Genomic DNA, 25504 nt, shown 5'->3' on the forward strand with positions numbered 1-25504 from the left:
CCTTTGATATTATTTTCTAGCCTACTTTCATAATTCATATTTCCTTCCTTATGAGTTTTTTAGTTACCTTCTGCAAGTTTTAAAAAACTTCCCAGTCCTCTATCTTTGCACTAATTTTTGCTTCCATGTATGCCCTCTCTTTTGATTTTACATTGGCTTTGACTTCCCTTGTTAACCACAGTTTTGATATTTTTCCATTCAACTATTTCCTCTTTTTTGGTCTGTATTTATCCTGCACCTTCCTCATTTCTTGCAGAAATTCCATCTATTGCTGCTCTGGCATCTTCCTTCATAGTATGTCCTAATCTACTTTGGCCAGTTCCTCTCTTTTGCCACTGTAATTCCCTTTACTCCACTGAAACACCGATACATCTGACTTTAGTTTCTCCTTGTTAAATCTCAAATTGAACTCGATCATATTGTGATCACTGCCCCCTAATGGTTCCTTTATTCTACCTCTGGGGGATTGTACAACACCCATTCAAGTACAGCGGATCTCCTAGTGGGCTCATCAACAAGCTGCTCTAAAAAAACATCTTGTAAGCATTCTACAAATTCTCTTGTGATCCAGTCCCAACCTAATTTTCCCAGTCTGTAATAGAACCCCTGGTAGATGATAGATGATTGAATTTTCTGGATGATTGAGACAGCATGTTGCATGAACTAACAACAAGGCATGCCAATTTTAAACTTCTGTTTGTTTTACCTGTTTATTTTCTGCAATTTTTTTTGCCAGTTGGTTGAATTCCAGATAACAGGGGTTTTACTGTACTTTGATATTAAAATACCCCTGTAGTGTGTTTGTGCATGGTCATGTGACCTATCTGTCTGGAATCTGCTGGGTGTATGCATTGTGGGGGGTCATGTGACCTCTCTGACTGGAACCTAATCAGAAGTTGTATCACCTACCCACCTATTAGTGCACACCTGACCATTGGCCCCTTCATTAAACTAATGAGTACCTGGCTGGACCCTCCAGCTTACTGTACTATGAAGTCCACCATGTGCAGAAGCTCTTCCTCTTTTGCTCTTAATTCCTGTGATGAACCCTGCTCCACTCTAGGTCATGAAATGTGGACAATGCTGGAGGAGTTGTTGGTAAGGTGTGCACTACACTGGGATCAGGGCTGTTGAGTAGCATATTGTAAACCTTGGTTGATATAAGTCTGTACGCAGTTGCTAGTATTGGTCACGTTAAGTCCAATATGACTAGGTTGTACTGTGCTTGTAAGTCTGGACACAGTTGCTAGTATTGGTAGTGTTAAGTGTGCTGTGACTGATTATACTGTGTTTGTATGAGTGTATACAGTTTCTAGTATCGGTAGTCTAAGTCCAATGTGGCTGATTATATTGTTTTGTGGTTAAGAATACTAGTGTGTCATGTCTGTTGCGATCCCCTTACATGTGTTTTAAAAAAGATCCTTCCTGTTTAGACTTTGTCCAGCCTTATTGTTCTTTGAACCCACCAAAATTTTCTCTACCCACACAACACCAAACTTTGTCCTTCCAACACGCCTTATTTGAGAGTTCCAATTCTCACTGAGAAATACAGTGTAAATTCAACTTGACTGATTATAAGAAAACAAGTTGAAGGTTAGAGCCTCATGGGACATGACACATTTAATTATGGCAAAGAAGGTAAATATGTTAATGAATACCAATAAAATGATTGTGGAGTCTCAACAATTTTTAGGAAGAGAAAAGCTATGGAATTGCCTGAATTAGGGTAGGAGATGGTGGAATGGTTCTTCATTTACAAAGTTAGTGTTAAAAAAGTCAGAAATACAGTGACCTGCAGCTCATGGGAGTACAACGAGAAGTTTCAGAATTTCTCTGTTCCTTCCCAATCTTATACTAAATGCCAGTTTACCAGTTCTTACCTTGCTCTTCCCACCACTACAGTTTGTGCCCAAGGTTCCATAATTTCCCTGAAGGATCCATGGTCAAAGAAACCACTCTGCCAGGCACCTTTGATAGCTGCAGAATAAGAAAAAAAAATCTCTTGAGAAACAACCTGCTCATCAAAGTTAGACACAATGAGAATGGTCTTTTCAATACTTATTATTCCTCAACTTCCTTAGGCTAAATTTTCCTTTATTCTTTACAAGTAATTAATAATTCAGATGATGTAGCGTTGACAGTTTTACTCAAGGAATATATGTACACAACTATTTCTAAATTCATAATAGGATGCGCCATGTTGCAGCTGGATAGTAAACCATCTTTAAATTAGTGAATATTTTCTTACTTGGATGAGGTCTGCCAGCCAGCATCCAACGTGGATCATATGGGGCTTTGCTCGGTACAAAATCAATTTCTCTCTCAGGACAATCCTTTGGGGAGATTATAGGCACTGGGCTTGTATTGTTCTAGATTAATACAACAAAAAGAATATATCCATACACATTCAATTTTATCTTGTATTCCAAAAGAAATAACACAATATAATGGAAAAGTTTGATATAAGTTTGAAGTTGATTTCTATCTGTTGGTAATCTAACCAGAAATACATTAATTATTGAGGAACATGAAACGCAGGTGACCCATATTTGGAATTGCCATCAGTACAGTCATTGTGGATGGTATACTATTAGATTGTAATTTAGCTCATCCCCAGAATATTTTCTTGAGTGATTAGCAGTGGTGTATTTGCTTAATTTAAAAAGTGTTACATCTTAACATTCAGATTCTACTAATAGAAAGAAAACCCTGAGATTGAAAAGATTAAAAAAAAAACCCTGTTTTATAGCTGGAGGCTTTGAAAAGCACGATTAGAGACCTGGACGATCATGAAAGTACAATCACAATAATACATGCAAAAGTAAATCCAGAAATGCTGAACAACTTGGGGAAGTGTGACATTTCTATGAATCTACCAACTTCAAATCTCCATGTGAGAAAGAACCAAAGTCTTTGTGGATATGGGAAGTTTTGGTTTGAAACATAAGCTTGTTAAACATTTCAGCTGTGGAAATACATGGAAGAAATGCCCATTAACTATTTTTCTCTATGCATTTCTTACACTTTTCCTCCCCCTTTCTCCCCTTTCCAGTTCACAAAACAGAGAAACCTAATTCATCACTTGGAAAATGTCAGTCCTGAGCTTTTATCCCACTGCTTTGCATCATTAAACCTAGAACCACACAACACTACAGCACAGCAACGAACCCTGAGGCCCTTCTAGTGTGTGACCTAATAAACTGACCCATTTATTCCTTTTAAATAAAAGGAAGATAAGAAAATTTTAATATTGATAATTAAAAGTTTTATATTTCTGTAAAAGGTAGTCTCACAAAACCAAATTTTAAATCTACAAAAGCAGACCTTAGGCATGTAAGAGAGCCACTCCAAGATGGTATAAATCCCCTCGAAATCATCAGGGACAGTGATGTGTGATATTCCATTGTTGTGCATTATATGTATTCCACCCAGCTGGTTGTTGGATGTGTAGACTTCGCGACCAAGAACCTGTTAGTAATAACAAAAAGCAACTACTTCAATACCATGGGAATCTTCTCACTTGGATCTTCCTGGTTGATGTACATTTTTGAAACCAAATGACATTAAAAATGGCCACAAAGGTTCAAAAGATCAGTGAGGAGAGACCAAAAACATCTGAGTCGATAGGAATCAGGATGAGCACCTCATTTTAAGAGAAATAAAGCACATTTTATTTATTGCCATTTATTTCTGTTAAGGCTTCAGATGAAACATAGACCTGTTTTAGTGAACAAAATTCATTTTGCTCTGCACCAACAATGCGTTTCACTAAAATTACATTTTTTTTGTGCTTGGAGCGAGATTAAGATTAGAATATTAATAGTAGGTAGGCTCTGCTAGCCTATTCTGATCACTTTTTTTTGTAATACTTTATTTATCATTTTAAATATATTTAACAATCATCAACCATACAAAATGCCAAGAAACTCTGCCCCTCCCCTCTGTACAAGTCCAATTAGACAGAGAGAAGAGAAAAAATATTCTGATCACTTCTCAACTGAAATCAATTTCTAATTGATTTTCAATAGAATCCTCAAACTATAGATGGAGATGGTTTTCACAGATCATGGATACAGGATAACATCCTAACTCACTCTCTGGAATTCACACTACTACCATTAAATTTCATACAGGCCTCACTTTTTCTATTCCAGAGTATGATGATCAGTTCACCCCCACTTCCTGATTGTGTATGGGTGAATTGCATGCATTACTGATTTCTATTCTACCTTCACATGAAAATAGAAATGGGAATTTCATTTGTTCAAAGCTTCAATGTGTTTGGTTAATTTAGTTCTTATCTGATAACATTTTGCCAGCTGTAATAGAAACTAGTGACCTTATTTAGTGCACTGGCTCCGGTGAGAATAATATGTGAATTCTCTACTTGGATGACACGTTGTCCCAATCTCACCAAGTATGCTCCAATTCCAATAGCACGGCATGTGACCTGCAAAGGGCAAATAGAATATTTAAATATACCATTTTAACTACAGCAAAGATTTGAAGGTGGTATTGAAGAAGTTCCTTTTCTATATTTGTTACTAGCTTGCCAACAAGTTCAGTTGAAATTTGTTCCCTATTTTGTTTTTATCCATTAAAAGCAGTTTAAAAGGAATTTCATTAAACAAATTAAGCAAACCATGAGCAATGTCAATGAAGATTCACTCATTTAGTTTATGACTATTTGCTTTAATAATGAATGATTATTCTCAATTTGCAATCTATTTAATTGAAATTGATTTTTATCTTAGATTTGAATGTTGCTATTGTCTATCCCCAATTGCCTTTGAAAAGGGGATGATGAGCCTCCCTTCTGAACTGCATTCCTGCAGAATTTAGACCCAGCAGCCACTAAGGACCAGCTATACATGTCCAAGCTAGAATGACCTGCAAGTGTTAAGGTTCCCATATGCCTACTGACCTGGTCTTTTTTGTTGCGAGAAGTCTCAGGCATTGGCTGCTTTGTTTACTGAGGACCTGTAAATGGTGCAATCATCTGAAAACATTCCCTCTTCTTGTGTTAGGACAGATGGAATGCAATTGTTGAAACAGTTGCTGATTGGGCCTTCTATGGGATTGCTTTGGTTTATGGTGTGAAAAAAAAAGAATTTCTGCAGTGACGTACTCTGCCTGGGGATGATTGACATCATGCAACTATAAGCAGTTTCCTTTGCATGAGGTATAATTTCAATCTTTCTCTTTGAAGCTCATAAACCTAATTTTCATTGCCACATTTAGTCAAAGGTTGTCCTGATGTTGAGGGTAGCCACTCTCACTTTACTGTTTGAAATCAGCTGTTTGCAAAATTTATTTGAGTTTTATGACTTTAAAATTAGGTAGAATCCCCAATCATCAGAATATTAAACTGTGGATTATATGGTGTAATCTATCTAAGGCAGCCCATCATCCAATCTTATTCAAGCAATGCCATTGGAAGTTCTCTGGAAAAAACACATCTCGGGAGACGTTCTTCAGTCACACTTACCAGACTAATTGTAACAATATCATTGTAAGATAGGGAGGATTCTCCGGCAATTGTACCAGCTCCACGCAGGTTCTCTACCCCAAAGCCTTCCTCTTTGCCAATAATATCAGTTATGACATATCTAGAAAGCACAATCACATTTAGGAATGTCACATTCTTTTATGCAACCAACATCGTTTGACATCCTGCTTACATTGGTGCAATTACAGCTAGGAATAAAGTTTACAGGTGATGGTATTTTCACTACTAACGTATTGCCCACATATGGAAATACTATTCAGCCAGAACAAACATAGACTCTTTCCAGATGAGCAGATGACCTGTCGAAGCATGTGTAGAAGGAAGTAAGTTGCCTCCGTAATAGTTCATTCATTAGTTTTGAAATATTTTATGACTTGTATCATTGGTTGATGGAGGGGAAATGGAGTCAAAGGAGAGGATGTATGATGGTCTGAGCTGTGATCACCATGTTCAATGTGATGAGCGTGTTAATGATTCAATTTGTGAATTTTAGTGCAGTTAATCAATAACTATGCGCCAACATCTTGAGAAATCAAATAATGCAGAATAAATATCAATTACAAAACTTCGTAGTTTATTTGCAAGCAGAACATATAATAGGTATGAAAGTTTTTAAAAAAAACTATTTATGCTCATATTTTGTGAGTTTCTGTAGGAATAGTTCATTTTACAGCATGCAATAAATGATTGTGGCATATCTATTAAGTGATTTGAAGCTAATTTAAAAAGGAATATTAAAAATATCTATCTGTAGCAAACTTTGTAAGCCCTTCAACAAAGAGTACATCAGAAATGATTCTCTATAGAAACATGATAACCGTATACAGTGGCATCAAGATAATCAAGAGGTGCTGGAGGGACTCAGCAGATCATGGGGAGAAATGGACATTCGATATTTCAGGTCGGGACCCTTTTTCCAGATCCATATTGTGCTGTTTTTTCAAAAGCCAATCATGTATTTCTGATTTTCAATAGGTGCTGCTTATAACCACCAACCTGTATTCTCCATCCTCCTCCACATGTTCACAGTGCACAGAATTAATAGAGCTAATTCTGGTGTAGTCCTGAGGTGTCAAATACAGGTACTTGAAGCCCTAAATACATAGAATGAATATTAGAAAAAAAAATGTCAATTTCAATTAGAACACACTTTTTTAGGTTTGAATAAACCCAAAATCCAGTTAGTTGACAATGCTTCCAAATTTGGAAAATCCATGCACAATTTGCATTTTGAACACAGTAATTTATTTAATTACTGTGGGTGATATTAGAATATCACTACAGTCACTCTTGAAATAGTGAATGCTTTATCCTGTTACCTTGCTTGTGCTTTCAGTGCCTGTGAAGATCATCCTTTCAATAAAATTACTTCACAATTCTGTGCACTGGTGGAATTAACTGGACCTTGTATTGTGTGAGAATCACATTTTATTTCTTAAAAAGAGTGAAGGGCCAGAGGTATCTCCTGGATTAGTTTTAATCCCCTGCATGGGTCAGAGTGCAATTCACATCCACAAAATCTGATCTGTTTTACAGCCTCCCCTGAAAGATCACAACATTTTAGGTGTGGGGTGAGGTGAAGTCATGCACAAAGATGTTAAAGATGCTATCATTTTAATTGTGTGGCCAAGCCAATCTCTTTCTGTCTGTCCAGATGTTTGAAATAAAATAAAACTAGATTTGAATCTGGAAACACAAAAAACTATAGATGCTGGAATCTAGTTATGCATACATCATTCCATTGACCATTTGGGAAAATCTTAAACTACTACTCCATGGATAGACCGGAGTACTGGAACTGGACAACTATGAAGGCAGAGGTACAAGAAATTTAGAATTTACCTTGTATGGATCAGCTGGATCCTCCCAGGCAATGTGGAACATGTGCTTTATCTCTTCAGCAAGCCCAATCCTGGCACCACTGTTAGCTGCTATATAGATTCTCGGAATGCCTTCTGCCCTGGCTAGTTGTGAAGCCCGCAGGAACAACAAATCCTCCTCTGGTCCAAATGAGCCAAACTTAAAAGTGATGTCATTACAAATGACAACAATATCACGCCCTTCAGGATATTCTGGAGTTTTTAAAGTCATTTTCCAAGCCACCATTCCTACCTGAGGAGATTTCCACACAGTCATGTTTAATGTAAAGAGGAATGTAGTTATGACAAGGTTTAAAGAGATATAAATTGATATGTTAAGGCAAAATGACAGGCTTAACAAAAGCTTTGTTCATTTTATCATGGAAAATGGCAACATCTAAAAGTATCCTGGCCACTAGCACAAGCAATATTTGCAAATAATGGAAAATTTACCTGAAGGAACATTTCAATCCTTCTGATTAATACTTTTAGTAGCAATAAAAACACTAGCCTTCAAGGCATGGAAAAGAGGCCAAGTTCTCCAATAAAATGTGAGCAAGGTTCAGCTTTTTGTGAGTAATGAGCTACATAGTCAATTTCATAAAAAAGCATTGATCATGAGGAACAGGTCATCCAAAACAGGAAACCAAACTTCTAGTTAGTTAACACTTTACATTTTCTCAGGATATCCTGAAATACTTCACAGGTAATTACTTTTAAAGTGCAACAAGTAGGAAATGTGGCAGCCAAATTGCACACAGCAAGGTCCCATAATCAGCAGTGACACAGCTGAGGTGCTGGAACTTTGTTATTTGAGTGTTAAACAGGGTCTGACTTCACGTGTAGTTTGAGCTTAAAGAGATCCAAGACCCCAAGTATATGGCTGTAGTAACCAATGTGGACAATTAATGGTTTCAAAAGACTATCCGGGGAATTTTCTTGCTGTAGGATTTTCTGCATATAGGTGTTGCAAAGTTTCCCAACCTTTCAAATACAAGAAATATACCATTTGTGAAATGGCTTGTAAATTCCAGAGATCTCAAAAAGCATTACATTAGTGTGGGATTTACAGCACCGTCTAATTTTTTAAATCTTTTTTCTTGCATCATGACTCATTTCAATAACAACATTCACAAATGATCATCACTAATATATACACAGTGACTTTTCCTCTTTTCCTCCCTTTCATCCCACCCCTTCAAAAATCAATAAATAATAAAACACATAAAACAAAAAAAAACAAAAAGCAAAGAAGTCATATCGTCTACTTTCACATATTTAAATCTTATTGTGCTCATAATCGTGTAGTTTTAAGAGATGGAGGTTTGTGGTCGGCGTTCTCCAACATATTTTATGTCTGGTTCCCAAATTTGTTCAAATAATGTATACTTGTCTTTTAGATTGTATGTAATTTTTTTTAATGGAATACACTTGTTCATTTCTGTATACCCCTGTTGTATTTTTAGCCTTGTTTCCATTTTCCAAGTTGTCATAATACACTTTTTTGCTACTGCCAGCGCTATCATAATAAATCTTAGTAGGGCTCTGTCTAATTTTAGTCCTAATTTTTTGTCTCTTGTATTATTTAACAGAAAAATTTCTGGATCTTTAGGTATATTTTTTTTTGTGATTTTTGTTGATTAGGTTTAAATCTCCCCAGAAAGTTTTCACTTTTGGAATGTCCTAATTGGATGTAATGTTGTTCCAATCTCTTGTTTACAGCAGAAGCAACAATCCGATGCTGTTGGGTCCCAATCTTTTAATTTCTGAGGAGTAATGTATAGTCTATGTAGCCAGTTATATTGTATCATACGTAATCTAGTATTTATTATGTTCCTCATAGTTCCTGTACATAACTCCTCCCATGTTTCGTTCTTTATCCCTATGTTTAAATCTTTTTCCCAACTTTTTTTCGGTTTATACCTTGTTTAATCCTCTTCCTTGTATTGCAGTTTGTTGTACATGTTGGTTATAAATTTTTTTACCATCATTGTGTCTGTGATTAAATATTTATAGCTGCTACTTTCTGGTAATCTCAAGCTATTCCAAATTTATCTTTTAAATAAGTTTTCAACTGTTAATATGCAAACATTGTACCTTGTGTTATTCCTTTTTATCTTTTAATTGCTCAAATGTTAATAAATTATTTCCCAGAAAGCAATCTTCTATTTTCTTGATTCCTTTTCTAGCCCATTCCTTGAAAAATACATTATCTGTTGGAAAGGGGATTAATGGGTTTTGTGTCAATAACATTTTTGGTATTTGATAATTTATCTTTTTTTCTTCCAGGTGTATTCTCTTCCATATTTTAAGTATGTGATGTAATACTGGTGAATTGTTGTATTGGACCAACTTTTCATCCCATTTATAAAGTATATGTTCCTGAACATTTTCTCCCAATTTGTCTAAATCTATCTTAGTCCAGTCCAGTTTTTCTCCTCTCTGATTTAAAATTTGATGACGACCTTAAAGCTGCAGACCTCCTTGTTTGTATCTCCATGTTAATTTTTCTAGCGCTATTCTTGATTTCTTACCCTTCCATAAAAATTTCCTTATTATCTTCTTCAGTTTTGCAAAAAATTTTTCCGTCAGGGGAATTGGTAACGATTGGAACAGATATTGAACGCGTGGAAACACATTCATCTTAATACAGTTTACTCTCCCTATTAAAGTTCACGGTAGCTCTTTCCATTCTCTAAATCATCCTGTTTTTTTGTTAATTAGTGGTTCATAGTTTAATTTGTATAAATGTTTTAGGTTATTATCTATTCTGATACCAAGGTAATGTATCGCCTATGATTGCCATTTATAAGGGGTTTCTTTTTTAAATTCTGAATAATCAACTTTGTTCATTGGCATCACTTCACTTTTATTAATGTTAACCTTGTGCCCTGATATTTCTCCATACTCTTTCCATTTCATATATAGCCTTTTTATTGATCTATCTGGCTCCGTTAAATACAATATGATGTCATCTGCAAATAGGCTGATTTTATATTCTTTTTATTTTTATTCCTTTTATCATAGTTTCCTTCCTTAACAATTCCGCCAATGGTTCTCTAACCAAAGCGAACAGTGAAGGGGACAATGGGATCCCTGTCTTGATGACCTGCTTAATTTAAAGTGATCTGATACATATCCATTCATTCTTTCTTTTTTTTCTTTTTCTTTGGCTTGGCTTCACGGACGAAGATTTGTGGAGGGGTATGTCCACGTCTGCTGCAGGCTCGTTGGTGACTGACAAGTCCGATGTAGGACAGACAGGCACGGTTGCATGGGAAAATTGGTTGGTTGGGGTTGGGTGTTGGGTTTTTCCTCCTTTGCCTTTTGTCAGTGAGGTGGGCTCTGTGGTCTTCTTCAAAGGAGGTTGCTGCCTGCCAAACTGTGAGGCGCCAAGATGCACGGTTGGAGGCGATATCAGCCCACTGGCGGTGGTCAATGTGGCAGGCACCAAGAGATTTCCTTGTACCTCTTCTTTGGTGCACCTCTGTCTCGGTGGCCAGTGGAGAGCTCGCCATAGAACACTATCTTGGGAAGGCGATGGTCCTCCATTCTGGAGACGTGACCCACCCAGTGCAGTTGGGTCTTCAGCAGCATGGATTTGATGCTTGCGATGAAGTCATTCCAATGAATGTTGAGGATGGAGTGAAGACAGCGCTGATGGAAGCGTTCTAGGAGCCGTAGGTGATGCCGGTAGAGGGCCCATGATTCGGAGCCGAACAGAAGCGTGGGTATGACAACGGCTCTGTACACGCTGATCTTTGTGTGTTTCTTCAGGCGGTTGTTTTTCCAGACTCTTTTGTGTAGTCTTCCAAAGGTGCTATTTGCCTTGGCGAGTCTGTTGTCTATCTCTTTGTCGATCCTTGCATCAGATGAAATGGTGCAGCAGAGGTAGGTCAACTGGTTGACCATTTTGAGTTCTGTGTGCCTGATGGAGATGTGGGGGGTGGGGGCTGGTGGTCATGGTGGGGAGCTGGCTGATGGAGGACCTCAGTTTTATTCAGGTTGACTTCCAGGCCAAACATTTTGGCAGTTTCTGCAAAACAGGACGTCATGCGCTGGAGAGCTGGCTCTGAATGGGCAACTAAAGCGGCATCGTCTGCAAAGAGTAGTTCACGGACAAGTTGCTCTTGTGTCTTGGTGTGAGCTTGCAGCCGCCTCAGATTGAAGGGACTGCCATCCGTGCGGTACCGGATGTAAATACCATCTTCATTATTGAGGTCTTTCATGGCTTGTTTCAGCATCATGCTGAAGAAGATAGTAAAGAGGGTTGGTGTGAGGATGTTGCCTTGCTTCATGCCGTTGTCAATGGAGAAGGGTTCAGAGAGCTCATTGCTGTATCTGACCCGACCTTGTTGGTTTTCATGCAGTTGGATAACCATGTTGAAAAACTTGGGGGGGGCGTCTGAGGCACTCTAGTATTTACCAAAGCAAATACCTGCTCAAAGTGTCAAAGGCTTTGGTGAGGTCAACAAAGGTGATGTAGAGTCTTTTGTTTTGTTCTCTGCACTTTTCTTGGAGCTGTCTGAGGGCAAAGACCATGTCAGTAGTTCCTCTGTTTGCGCGAAAGCCACACTGTGATTCTGGGAGGACATTTTCGGCGACACTAGGTATTAGTCTATTAAGGAGAATCCTAGTGAAGATTTTGGCTACAATGGAGAGCAGTGTGATTCCCCTGTAGTTTGAGCAGTCTGATTTCTCACCTTTGTTTTTGTACAGGGTAATGATGATGGCATCACGAAGGTCCTGAGGCAGCTTTCCTTGGTCCCAGTAGAGCATGAAAAACTCATGCAGTTTGGTATGCAGAGCTTTGCTGCCAGCCTTCCAGACCCCTGGGGGGGATTCCATCCGTACCTGCTGCTTTGCCACTTTTCAGTTGTTCAATTGCCTTATATGTCTCTTCCCAGGTAAGGACCTCATCCAGCTCTAGACTCGAGGGTTGTTGAGGGAGCTGGAGCAGGGCGGATTCTTGGACTGAGCGGTTGGCACTGAAAAGGGATTGGAAGTGTCTGGCCATCGATTGAGGATGGAGATCTTATTGCTGAGGAGGACTTCGCCATCTGAGCTGCACAGAGGGCTTTGGACTTGGGGTGAGGGGCCGTATACTGCCTTTAGTGTCTCATAAAAACCCCTGAAGTCGCCAATGTCAGCGCTATTTACTACCTTTGCAAATGGTCCATTATATAATGCTCGAATCCAGTTAATACATTTTTCTAGTAGTTTAAATTTCTAACACTTTAAACAAATAATTCCACTCTACCCTGTCGAAGGCTTTCTCTGCATCTAGCGTAACAGCTACCGTTGAGGTTTTATTTATTTGTGCTGCATGAATTAAATTGATAAGTTTACAAACATTATCAGCTGCCCATCAATTTTTTAACAAATCCAGTTTGGTCTTGCCTTACTAGTTTTGGTACACAGTCAGCTTGTTTGCTAGTAATTTTGCTATTAATTTATAATCTGTATTCAATAATGATATTGGTCTGTATGGTATTGGCAACAGCGGGTCTTTTCCCTCATTCGGAGTTACCGTGACGATTGCTGTTTTACATGATTCTGGTGAGTTTTGGGTTTCTTCCACCTGATTCATTACTTCTAGGAGGGGAGGGATTAATAGATTCCTTAAAAACTTTATAAAACTCTACAGGGAATCCATCTTCACCTGGTGTTTTATTGTTTGGTAGTTTCATTAATATATCCTGTACTTCTTGTCTTAAAAGGTTCTGTCAGTTTATTTTGTTGTTCTATTTGTAGATGTGGTAGTTCAATATTAGATAAAAATTCATAAATTTTGTCATTTTTTTTCCTGTATTTTCAGTTCAATTCAATTGTTTATAGATTAAAACAATTTTTCATGAATCTCCAGTGGGTTATATGTTTATCATCTTGTTGCTAGAATGGTTCTTTTAGCTTGTCCCGTTTTAAGTTGCCAGGCCAATATTTTGTTGGCTTTCTCTCCCAGTTCATAATATCTTTGATTTGTTTTCATTATATTTTTCTCTACTTTATATGTTTGTAGTGTTTCGTATTTTAATTTTTTTCTCTGCCAATTCTCTCTTTTTCTCTATATCTTCTCTTTTTACTAATTCCTTTTCTATAATTGTTATTTCTTTTTCCAACTGTTCTACTTCCCGATTATATTCCTTTTTAATTTTAGTCATATAGCTAAATATTTGTCCTCTAATAAAGGCTTTCATTGGATCCCATAAAATGAATTTATCTTTTACTGACTCCATATTTATCTCAAAATATATTTTAATTTGCTTTTCAATATATTCCTTGATATCTTGCCTTTTTAACAGTACAGGGTTTAGCCTCCATCTATGTCTTTGGTGGGACATCCTCTAATTCGATTGTTAATAACAAGGGTGAGTGATCAGATAACAATCTTGCTTTATATTCCGTCTTCTTAAATTTCCCTTGGATCTGCACCGACAACAAAATCATGTCTATTCTTGAGTAGATCTTATGTCTATTCAAGTAATATGAATATTCTCTCTCTTTTGGGTGTTGCTTCCTCCATATATCAGTTTTATGTCCTGCATTGATTTTGGTGTAAACTTAATTCTTATTGTTAATCGTCTTCCCAGTTTTGTCTATTACTGGGTCCAGGTTGAAGTTGAAATCCCCTCCTAGCAAGATATGTCCCTATGTATCCACTATCTTTAGGAAGATGTTTTGCATAAACTCCTGATCTTCTTTGTTAGGTGCATAGATATTTATCAAATTCCAAAATTCTGAATAAATCTGGAACTTCATCATTACATACGTGCCCGCTTAATCTGTTATTATTTATTTTATATTGATTGGCAAATTTTTGTTAACTGATATAGCTACTTCCCTGGATTTTGAATTGTATGATGATGCCACTACATGACCTACCCAGTCTCTCTTCAATATATTATGGTCAATCTCGGTTAAGTGTGTTTCTTGCACAAATGCAACGTCCACTTTCTCTTTTTTTTAGTAATGCCAGTAACCTCTTCCTTTTAATTTGGTTGTGTATTCCATTAATATTTATGGTCATGTAATTTAATGTACCCATCTTATACCTCATTTTTCAATTCTCTCTCGTCTCCTCAACTCTTCCATCTCTCTTTTTCCAATGTTTCTTTTTAAATTATTTTTGCATGTCTCAATACATGACGACATGACTAAAAAACACCAAATTATCCTAGAAACCCCCACCAAAAATAAGACATAAAATATACCTCCACAAAATAACGTTACCAACCCCTGCATGGGTTGTGTTTGACTCCTTGCCAGACAACCACAACTCCCTTATCCATTTGGGTTGTGGTTATAACTGCAAGAGTCAACAGATTTTGCAGTAGCAGTTCTTCTTCCCTCCCCAGCCCCCCCCCCCAAGAAAGACTATACATTTTCCAAAAATATAACACAGCTCCTTTTTTCCCTCCTTTATATCTTTTTCAACCTTAAACTTTATATTCACATTATTATCTTTACAACTTATTTCTATACATTGTCTTGGTAGTCTTTTTTAGTACTTCTTGTTTTGTTGTCTGTTTGGCAATCATTCTGCAAAGTGTTGAGCTTCTTTTGGGTCTGAGAACAGTCTATTTCTTTCCCCAGGAATGAATACTTTTAATACTGCTGGTTGTCATAGCACAAAATTATACCCTTTTTTCCACAATGTCTGTTTTCTCAAGTTGAACTCCTTCCGTTTAAGAGTTCAAAACGAACATCTGGGTAGAAAAATATTTTTTGTCCCTTGTATTCCAGTGGCTGTTTATTTTCTTTTACTTTATCCTATGCCCACTCTAATATTTTTTTCTCTCGTTGTGTGTTTTAGTAACTTTATTATTGTGGAGTGTGGTTTTTGGTTTGAATGCGGCTTTGGTGCAAATGCTCTGTGTGCTCTTTCGATTTCTATTTTGTCTTGTAGTCTTCTGCTTCCAAGACATCAATTTTTTGAATTAACAAATCTTGTATCTCTTTAATTTCCTTATCTCTATCTTTCAGCCTTTTAGTTAATTCATTTCTAATTCCACAGCTGCTTGACTTTCTTCCACTTCATCTGTTCTTTTTCCTATATTTGCTATGGCCAGCTCTAGTCTTTGCATTCTATCTTCTGCTTTTTCAATTTTTATTTTTATTGTGTTAAAAGACATTTTAACAACAGAATTTAATGTCTTCATTTGTTCATCAAAATATTCTCTATCTATTAACTGTTCCTCTTTTTTACCTTCCTCTTTTCCATGTAAGTCTTTGTCTTTTTCTTCTCTCCCTGGCTCCTTCTCATCTTCTGTTCACCTCTTCTTTCTGCGATGTCATCTGCCTGATTCTTTCTGACAGTTCATTTTTTGTCCCGTTGCTGTCTTTTTTGTTAAGTGCAGTTGTGATTCTTTTTGTGGCTCAGCGAGCCATTTCTGTAGTCCGTTTCAGGAAGGGCTGTTACCCAGCTGGGCGTCTAATGGCTTCGGGGATTGGATGTTCTTTCTTACGGTAAGGCCTACCTCTTTTCTTTCGGCTGTTTTCCTGTCTTCTTTATTTGTCTTTCTGATTGTGGTGGTACACCACCAGCCTACTGCAGAGGGCAACCTCTGTACCTGCAAGAGTGTACTGCCGGCCTACTGCAGGGGGCAACCTCTGTACCTGCAAGAGAGTAAAGGGGACAGGACTACACCTGGCTGGCTGTCAATCAGTCGACCTGAATGGATCAAGCCCCACCCGATTGGGTGTCAATCACCCTCCGGGATATAAGCCTGTGCCGGCCTCCGAAGTCTCTGAGTTACTGCAGCTACAGCCAGTCCAGCTCTGTGGAAGTCTTTGTGGATTAAAGCCTGTTATACAGTCTTTACTTTGTGTGTGTTTGATTCTGTCTAACAGAGCACCACACTGATCTCCTTTTTTGGCGCCATCTCTTGGGTTTTCTTGGTTTCTTTATCTTTCAGGTTTTCTGTTTTTTTTCTGTCCAGTTTTGTTTTACTTCTTTTCTCCTTTTCTCTGTGGAGGGCTGGTTTTCCCCAGCCACTACTCCATCACCGTGACGTGACCCTCCAGCACAGTCTAATTATGATGATTACCTTGCTTCAACTGACATTAATATTGTATGGATTTTATCTTTCATCATTGAACACAAAGATTCATGTTCTACTTTTGTTCCTCATGTTTTTAAACTAAGTTTGATAATAAATGTATCAATGTTATTTGGATCAACTAATTTGCGTTCCATGTCTGAAATGCTTCCTGGGTTATGGTGCATCATATAAATGACATACTAAATATCACATTTCTATAACCTAGAGTTTTATGGAACAAGAAGATTTTCAGGTCTACAGACATGCACATTGATGTCTGTATCCGCTGTACATGTCATGCTGGTGTAAATTCTATTCTATGTAATGAGGAAGATCATGTGATTAATAATTACAAAACATGACACCAACTCATTGGCAATACGCAGAATCTACATCAGTGGTTCACAATGTTTTTCTTTCCACTCACATACCATTTCAAGTATTCCCTATGCCAGTAGGTGCTCTGTGATTAGTAAGAGTTTGCTTAAGGTGGTATGTAGGTGGAAAGAAAATGTTTGAAAACCACTGTTTTAATCGTACTTAATTGACTCGTTATGTGTGCAGTTTCATAACTCCGAAGGAAATGGGCCAATGACAATTTTCTCAAGCAAAATATGTAACAATTGGGTCTAGAGCAGTGATTCTCAACCTTCCCTTCCCACTCACAAAAGCAATCCTTTACTAATCATCGAGCATTTATGGCATAGGGATTACATAAAGTGGTTTTTAAGTGGAAAGGAAAAGGTTGATAACCACTGATCTACATTTTAAATAGATCACATCTTCTCCCTTCTTGTGATACAGGCCACTCACATTGGTCCTCCAAGATTACACATAAATCAGGAATGAACTGTACGTACCTCATTACCTGCAGGAATCCTGTTCATATGTACCAGTTGACCATGAGAGTCCAGGACAAGTTCTGTGCACTGCAGTGGCTCTGTTGGATATTCTACATCAGATTCCCACATCTTAAGTAGAGCCTGGGCCATAATAACAGAAGATAGTATCATTTTCAGATTATGTTTACTCACCGATTTTTTTTTTTTTAATTTTTTTTTATATATGGAAAAAGAAACTTGTGAATCATGTTAAATAAATATTTAGTTGGTGCTTCTCTCATTAAATGCAGCATATAGCATTAAAAGTGACCATTGAAAGTATTTTAATAGTTACTGGCAAAATATAACTTGATGATAAAAATACTTCATTATAGATATTCAGAAAATATTTTATGCATGATGAACTAAGTGACCTTAGATGGGGTAGAATTAATTCATGGTTTCTATTCATAAACATTGTTCAGTAAAAAATTATGAGATACAAATATTTGAGAGGACAATGCCAGAGTAGGTTGCACTCAAGCACTTGGTTTTGAAGACATTTAGCATTCAGGTTAAATGTGTGATATGCCAGGAGGTATTTGTGCTCCATCAAAATTATGAAACATTGGGAAGAGTGGACTTGACACGGAATGAGACTACTACAATGAACGATTGAATTCAATAATATGCTGCAAATAAACCATGCTCTAGTGGATCCAAGGAACTGGCATGTTTCAAGTTGATATACGTGAATTTGCGGTATTTCAGACAGCATTTCTGCATTCAGAAACCAGGAACGTGGACCAGGATCTTATCCAAAAGGAATATGTGACAATTTTCTGTGCGTGATCATTCAATAAAATGAGTTCTCTTCATTGGTTAATTATCAAGCTATCATGTGGCTCATTATCATACACATTGAAAGAATAGTCTCTTGTGACACATTTCATATGTAAATGCACTGGGGGAATGATTATCACCAGGTGACATAATGTTTGTTATGTGATCTGATTGCTAAGCCAAAAGGTTGACATACTTCACCAGGAACAAGTTTGGGTAAAGTCAGATTTGTGCGGGGATGCTATGTACTCACGTTTTAAAAACATGACCACCTGCAAGATAACACAGTCTCCAACATTTATGGAACTCGTCCTGCAAAAGGATTTAACATCTTTCTGAAAAGAGAAAATTAGTAAATGAAGATGAAAGAAAAAGCAATGCTTACCTGTTGAAACATTGCAGGAAAATCATATGCATAGGTTGTTCCCAAGGACTGTGCCTGGAATCTCTTTGCCTGGAGCAGGTCTTTGGTGAGATAAGGTGTGTTCATCAACATTCCATGGAGAGGCCCCTGTTTATCTCCATATGAAATGAACATGATCTGTATTAAAAGAACAAAACCAAACATCATCTTACCATTTTTTAATTTCAACAAAGTTTGTATGTAATTCAGGGGCTGTGAAATCCAGGGATCTGCGTGGGGCTGACGAGAGCTGAAAAATAATGGATGCAGACATTAAATTTCTTAAAATTTGTATGGAAAAGATTTTTGGCTGCAGGAATTTGGAGTGAGAGCATCATTTCTGGATTTCTGTATCTTCAAGAATAGTTTTTTTTTATTAGTAGCTATGGCATCTCATACTGCCACCTGGATTATTTTTCTTCATACCTGGCCTTTATTCAAGAATATATCCCTTACTGTTTTATTCATTCATTGTGATGTAGTTTTTCACTCTAGACTTTCCAAAATTGATGCAGTCTCCTCAGTTAAGGGTTCTACTTCACTAGTCAATATCTTCATCCAGATCTACCTCCCTATTATGCTTTACCATTATTTCTTTCTAGCCTCACAAGCACAGAAGAGGTGCCAACAAACATGCGCTAGATTTTCAAGGGATTATCTTCCATCAACATTTCTGATTCCAAAATGACTCCATCATCAATAAATTTTTGCTTGCGGTAGGAAACTTCACTTCCAACATCCATAACAATGGTGCTTTTCATTGCACATGTGGGAAGTGATGCCCATGCCTTTTAATCTTTTCCAAATTCACTGTCCAATACACTAAGTGCTCATCCTGGACAAATCTGTCTGCAGCTGATTGGACAGAATCTTGGATGACAGAACTGTTGAATCTCTATCAGGAATCAAAATGTGGATTAAGGAACAGCTTTCCAAATACCTCTGCGAATGAGATCTCCAGTTGCTTTTTGTTACCTAATTCCTTACCCATTTAATGATTATTTTTGCCCAGTTGAAGATTAAAACTTAGAGTAAAACTCCTGGTATCCGGCAGCTCTGGGAATTAATAGATGCCAGATAAGTGAATTTTATGGTTGCTTGAAATTCCATGTTGTGTGATTGCTGAACTAACGCTGTGCCAATTTTAAACTTCTGTATTTTTTACTTATTTCTTTTTTGCAATTTTTTTTGCCAGTTACTTGAGGCTCCCAGTTGCTTGATTCCAGATAACAGGGATTTAACTATATCTATTTTTCCTACTAAGCAGTAAGTCACTCTGCCTTAAATTGACTTAAATAATAAGAATTCTGCTTTCCTTCTTCTGTCCTCTTTGTAAAATGCACTTCCAACGGTTTTATTCATGCAGCCCAGGCTGCCCGTAAGTCCCGCCCATGCGCAGGCAGTGACATCGTGGTGCAGCCAAGTGCGCGTGCGCGGTCTGCTCAATCGTGGAAGAAGACGCACCCGGCACAACAATGCGGAGCCGGTTTGCCTGCGTTCAGATGTGCGCCATCACACGTCCTACAATTCAAATAGCAAGTACCTGTCCAGTTCTGGCATTGGCCACCTCCTTGTAGAGGCTCATATCCAAATAATATCCAGATTCATTGGTAAGGATCAAACGGATTGGGATTGCTTTTCCCATGGGAGTTAAACGGATGTTTATTTTGAGCTCAGCGTGCATGACCCTGAGTTTCCACAATCTGCTCCCATATCTCATCACCATGTCATGGACAGATTTCTCAATCTAAAAATAAATATTGAGAAAATTTATATATATGCAATAAAAAGGCCTAGGTTTTCTAGGGGTAGGAGGAGCAATAGTCACATAGGCCCACTGTTCTGACACCAGTACTCACAAGATAGTTTGATAGTTTAGTAAATATTTTTGAACAAAGCTGCACATAATCAAGCGACAAAAGCTGCAAAACTCTGACAATATTCTCAACTCCAAAATATAACACAGCAAGTTAAAATAAATAATAATTTCAATACATTTATTCTATGATGTGCAGTTCTTAAAGCAAGAAAAGATGATTTGTGCCTGAACTGGCAATCAACAAATTTTACATATGAAGTTTTGAGCAACTTAAGCAACCATGACAATACTATGGTTTACCACATCGTATCATTTGATGATGGAGGTCAGCCTCTTCCACAAACTCAGGATATCGTCATAAATACAGATCAGATAAGAAAACAGTTTAATTGATCAAAATACTTAGTTCCATGAATAAAATTAGACAGTTGCAGCTGACCTTTGACTTGGAAACCATAAAGATAATGAATAGATTACTATTGTTCTGGTGCTAGTGTAGAGTACAATAGTATTTTAAGGAAATAAACCACAATTGTTGTATCAACTTCCAATCAAAAAGAATTTCGGAGCAATTGCTGTTGTCCTGCATTTCTAACCAATGTCTCTGCAGAACCTAGGTCATGTATCAGTACTGTGTGTTATGGGAATTTCTCACCATAAACCCAGAAACTGTTATTTGCTTGAAATTCAGATATGCATTGCTATGTATCCGAAAATGGTTATATTTCATGAGTGGAATACAATTGTTTACATTTTCATGTTGAATTTTGACAATCTGAAATTTCAACTGGGTGCTTCTTTTCCTGTTCATCTGTATGCTAATGAGGCAACTTCAGAATTAATTGTGCATGGATTATTATTATTAACGCTGTGTTCTTCACTCCTTGAAAATCCATGCTTTCTTTGTCCTTTGACCACTGCAATAGCACGATTTAATTGAACCCTTATGAAATAGCTCTCAGTCCAGCTGTTTTGGCTCTGAACTCCACCCACTTCATCGTTCATACCCTGTCACCAAAGCTATGATCTTCAGCCATTACATGACTCCATGGCTTCAGCCATCAGCCCAGCTGTTTGAGCTCCCACCACTATCCCTCAGTTATTCCCTAACCTACACAGTCATTGGTGTACTGCAGAAAACTCATTTGGCATACTTTTAACAGGACAAATCAATTTTAACTCCATGCTTCCTTAGTTTTAATAGTAAAAACCTGAGAGAACCCAAGGAATAAATTGTGTGTTATCCCTGATATTAGAATCCTGACAAGAAATACAAGCTCTTCAAACCTTCATTGGGTCCATTATTACAGTTGGCACAAAGTTAAGAAAAATGTGGTTGCAGTCAGTGCGCAGAGTCTGCTTGTTAAAAGCCACTTCTAATTCATCCATCGCCTCAAGCAACAGGCGCTCCCCCTCATTTTGTAGATATTCAAAAGAGGCTTCCTGCAAGAATGAAATTGATTCAAATTAGGGAGTTGGATTGACTCCTTTTCATATTAGTATAGCATCTAGAGATGAATTTCTAGGCACTGAAACTTTGTTACCTGATAATGGGTGTGGTGATATGTATATACTGCTCTGCATGTGAGTGGCTGGCTGGCCCACTGATGACTCGATCCCCTGTAACTTGTGACCTGACCATAAAGGTCTACCTCCCTACCCCCTTCCATTCATTCAAACACATGGAGTTGGGCCAGCTACAATCTAATGTGTATTAAAGCCTATTGTTCCTCACTCAGTCTTTCGAGTCATTGATCAATGGTCAAGGATTAAAGAGAGATAAAATACTCTAAAGGATATACAGATTCTTGTGATGAAACAAAAATGCTGTACATATTCAAGGCTCATAAAAATGGACATGGATGATTGGTTTAATTTTCAAAGGCAATTAGAAAAGTTAATGAAAGCATGGTTTCTCTGCATTGAACGTTTGCCCATCTAATAAAATAGCTGGTCAAGTTCACAAAAGGCAAGATTGTTGATCTGGTATTTGAATGCAAGTGAACCAGCTGGATCAAATGGCCTTTATCTATTTTGGGTTTCTTACAGTAGAACCTCCCATTCCAAAGTTGGTTGGGTTTGATGCAGTTTTTGGCATGAGGCCCATCATACAAATGAACTATAATCATTAAGTTGCACTTGGGACATTTCATAACCCCGAGATTTCTCACCTTTGTAATGAGGTCAGGATGTCGTATAATGGCTCGGACAAAAAACCTGTAGTCCGTGACCTCTGCTCCCTTCTTCACTTTGGCAGCACCTAGGTATAGGTGCATCTTGTGGTTACTACAAGGAACAGCAGTGAGGTCAAAATTTTGCATCCGGTTGAGTTCTAGCTGGAAAGACAGGGCAGGATCCAAATGCCGATAAATACGGTCCTCTGCAAACTGAATAGAGAGATTTTAAGGCTGAAACAGATCACATATTTCAATATAAACAAATAAAATGGCAGCTCTACCCTTCTCACTTCTGATAAGAGATACCAATTACATTTTTGTTAACTAATGCATTTTGACAATAGATAGGATTATCATTTGGGCTCAATAAATTTGAATTATTTACAATGTTTTACTTTTAGATTTATAAGATTAAAAGTGTTCTTCATTTGCTTGATGAACTTCATCACTGCAATATTATCTGCCACCATCAGGATCGAAATTCCTTACTGTCTTTGGTTTCTTAATTTTAGGACTTTATTTTTCAAATTAATGACATAGAAAAAATATTGAAGGGATCTCTTAAAAGTTTAAATGCTTTCATAATCTTTAGTAATTTTTAACAATAGCAACTATTAATTAGGTATTTTGGATCTTTGCTATTCAAAGTTCAGGTTTATAGTCAAATACATATATGACATCACATACAACCTGGATATTATTTCCCCCGCGGGCCAGGCAGAATTTCTACTTATCAGTAACTGTAAATTGTACTCAAAAAAAAAGATAGGTATACAAATGAGAGAAATGTAAACAAAGATAGATAAACTAACTGTGCAATAGAGAGAAAAAAGTATTCAGTAATAAATAATGTACAAAGTAAGAATCCTTAAATGAGTCTCTAATTGAGTGTTGTTTGGAGACTGATGGTGAAGGGACAGCAACTTTTCCTGAAACTCATGGTATGAGTCTTGTGGCACCAAAACCTTTTTCCTGATGGCAGCAATGAGAACAGAGTATGTCCTGGGTGGTGTGAATCTTTGATGATTGCAGCTGCTCTCCGACAGCAGCATTCCATGTAGATTTTCTCGATGATGGGGAGAGTTTTTCCTGTGATGTACTGGGCCGCATCCATTACCTTTTGCAGGGCTTTCTGGTCAGAGATATTGGTGCCTTATACCAGGCCGTGATGCAGCCAGTCAGCACACTTTCCACTGCACATCTATAGAAGTTTGCCAATGTCATACTGAACCTCTGCAAACTCCTGAGAGAAGTAGAGGGAATGATATGCTTTCTTCCTGATGCCATTAATATGTTAGGTCCAGGAAAGATCCTCTGAGATATTGATTCCCACAAATTTAAATTTGCTTACCCTCTCCACCTCTGATCCCCCAATGATCACTAGATCATAACCATCTGGTTTTCCCTTCCTAAAGTCCATAATCAGCTCCTTGGTCTTGGTGTCATTGAGTGCGAGGTTGTTGTTATTACAGCATTTAGCCAAGTTTTCAATCTCTGTGGATCTCTAGACTTAAATGCTTTTGATCTAGTTCTCAGAAGGTTCCAGATTTCATTGTTCATCCAGGACTTCTGGATGGCAAAAACCCTGAATGATTTGGTAAGGACAGATTTATTTGATAAAGTCTGTAACAGCCCTGGTGAAATCATTCAGATCCTCAGCTGAGTTCTTGAACACCGCCAATCTACTGATTTAAGGCGGTCCTATAGCCATTCTTCAGTCTTCCTTCTGGCTGTCCTGATATCCAGAATCTCTTTTTTTAGGCAAGCAGAAGGAACATCTCCAGGTGATCCCACTTGTCAAAATGCAATCTCAGGAAAGAATGGTAGGCCTTCCTAAGCCTGAAAGTCAATACCAAATAACAAACAGATTTATGTTAACTAAACAAGAACTTCACTGACTGTAACAGAGTGGAAATAGTCCCAGATGGATTTTCAAACTGAGGTCCCAGAAATGAAAGGACTTACTGGTACCTTGGAGCTTTCCTCATGCTCCAAAGAGGCAGGCAACTACAACTTAAAGAAACGATAATTCTTGTTCTTAAATAAATAGTAAATGGTTTCCTGTACCTCGGCATTTGCCCTGAAGGTGAAGTACTTGGGGAATTCTCGCTGTATGCAAAAGAGAATAGCAAAGAAAATTTTTTAAAAAATTAGTGAACACGTTGTGGATAATTAAAACAAGCATTTTGGATGAAAATAGTCTTCAAAAAGCTCACTTTCTGTCCAACTAGAAAGGTGATTCGTCTGATTCCATATTCAAAGAAAAGGGCTTTCTGTGAACACAGAAGAAAAGGATTAGTTAGAGCTTTTGAATTATTTTTTATTTAAAAAAATGATATAAATGACTAATGATTTAAAACTGTGACTTCATAATGCAAAGGCAATTTTGATTATACTTTATCTGTAAATAATTTGTAATATAAAGAGAATACTATAATGGTCATGAGGAATGCCTCAAGTTGTACAGGTCAGAGTTAACAGGGAGGTTTGCACAGATACCTTTGATTGGCAGAATTTATTGAAGATCAGCACCAATTCGTCATCCTTCTCGTGATCACCATCTCGGAGGGCAATATTCAAAATATGAATGGGTTCGTCTTTCAAACTCTGTTTACAAAAGTAACATTTTAAAGACTTCTTGTATTTACATGCCGCAGACCACATCACATTAAAAACCATCTAGAGATGTAAAGGTTCATATTTCATATGCCAGATATTCTCATAGTCTAATACAACTCATTTTATTGATATTATTTTGATCTCTGGTATTCTGAACTTCTTCATAGCTTATAGGAACAAAAGGAATTATACAATGTTATAAGGGTTATAAGCTGGACTCTGAAGCTTCAGGTTGATTTCCAACTCATCCAAAATGTCCAATCCTCACAGTCTTCCTTGCACTATATCCTATTCATTCATCACGACAGCATTTGCATATATATATACTGTAGTTCTTTACTTACATTGAACCAATTCTCTTTATAAATCCTGTTTCTATATCTGTTTATGGTAGAACACTTCCTACCCTAAAC

At 37.4% G+C, this 25504-nt stretch overlaps 1 protein-coding gene across 5 annotated transcripts in view; it reads right to left on the reverse strand.

The window, feature by feature from the left end:
* acacb (acetyl-CoA carboxylase beta) overlaps nucleotides 1-25504 on the reverse strand; it is a 203348-nt gene that overhangs the window by 26576 nt on the left and 151268 nt on the right. For 4 of the 5 annotated variants that reach the window (XM_069932708.1, XM_069932709.1, XM_069932711.1 and 1 more), the window contains 15 exons: nucleotides 24972-25079; nucleotides 24689-24745; nucleotides 24540-24581; nucleotides 22467-22682; nucleotides 21583-21738; nucleotides 20020-20223; nucleotides 18459-18614; nucleotides 17270-17392; nucleotides 7352-7621; nucleotides 6506-6603; nucleotides 5489-5609; nucleotides 4340-4450; nucleotides 3325-3468; nucleotides 2249-2369; nucleotides 1881-1977 (listed from right to left, as the gene is read on the reverse strand). In XM_069932708.1, the coding sequence (XP_069788809.1) occupies nucleotides 1881-1977; nucleotides 2249-2369; nucleotides 3325-3468; nucleotides 4340-4450; nucleotides 5489-5609; nucleotides 6506-6603; nucleotides 7352-7621; nucleotides 17270-17392; nucleotides 18459-18614; nucleotides 20020-20223; nucleotides 21583-21738; nucleotides 22467-22682; nucleotides 24540-24581; nucleotides 24689-24745; nucleotides 24972-25079 (2024 nt within the window). The remainder of the gene's footprint in view (nucleotides 1-1880; nucleotides 1978-2248; nucleotides 2370-3324; nucleotides 3469-4339; nucleotides 4451-5488; nucleotides 5610-6505; nucleotides 6604-7351; nucleotides 7622-17269; nucleotides 17393-18458; nucleotides 18615-20019; nucleotides 20224-21582; nucleotides 21739-22466; nucleotides 22683-24539; nucleotides 24582-24688; nucleotides 24746-24971; nucleotides 25080-25504) is intronic. The other variant, XM_069932710.1, reaches the window with a different exon arrangement.

The sequence above is a fragment of the Narcine bancroftii genome, chromosome 4, assembly GCF_036971445.1.
Source record: "Narcine bancroftii isolate sNarBan1 chromosome 4, sNarBan1.hap1, whole genome shotgun sequence".
Lineage (NCBI taxonomy): Eukaryota > Metazoa > Chordata > Chondrichthyes > Torpediniformes > Narcinidae > Narcine > Narcine bancroftii.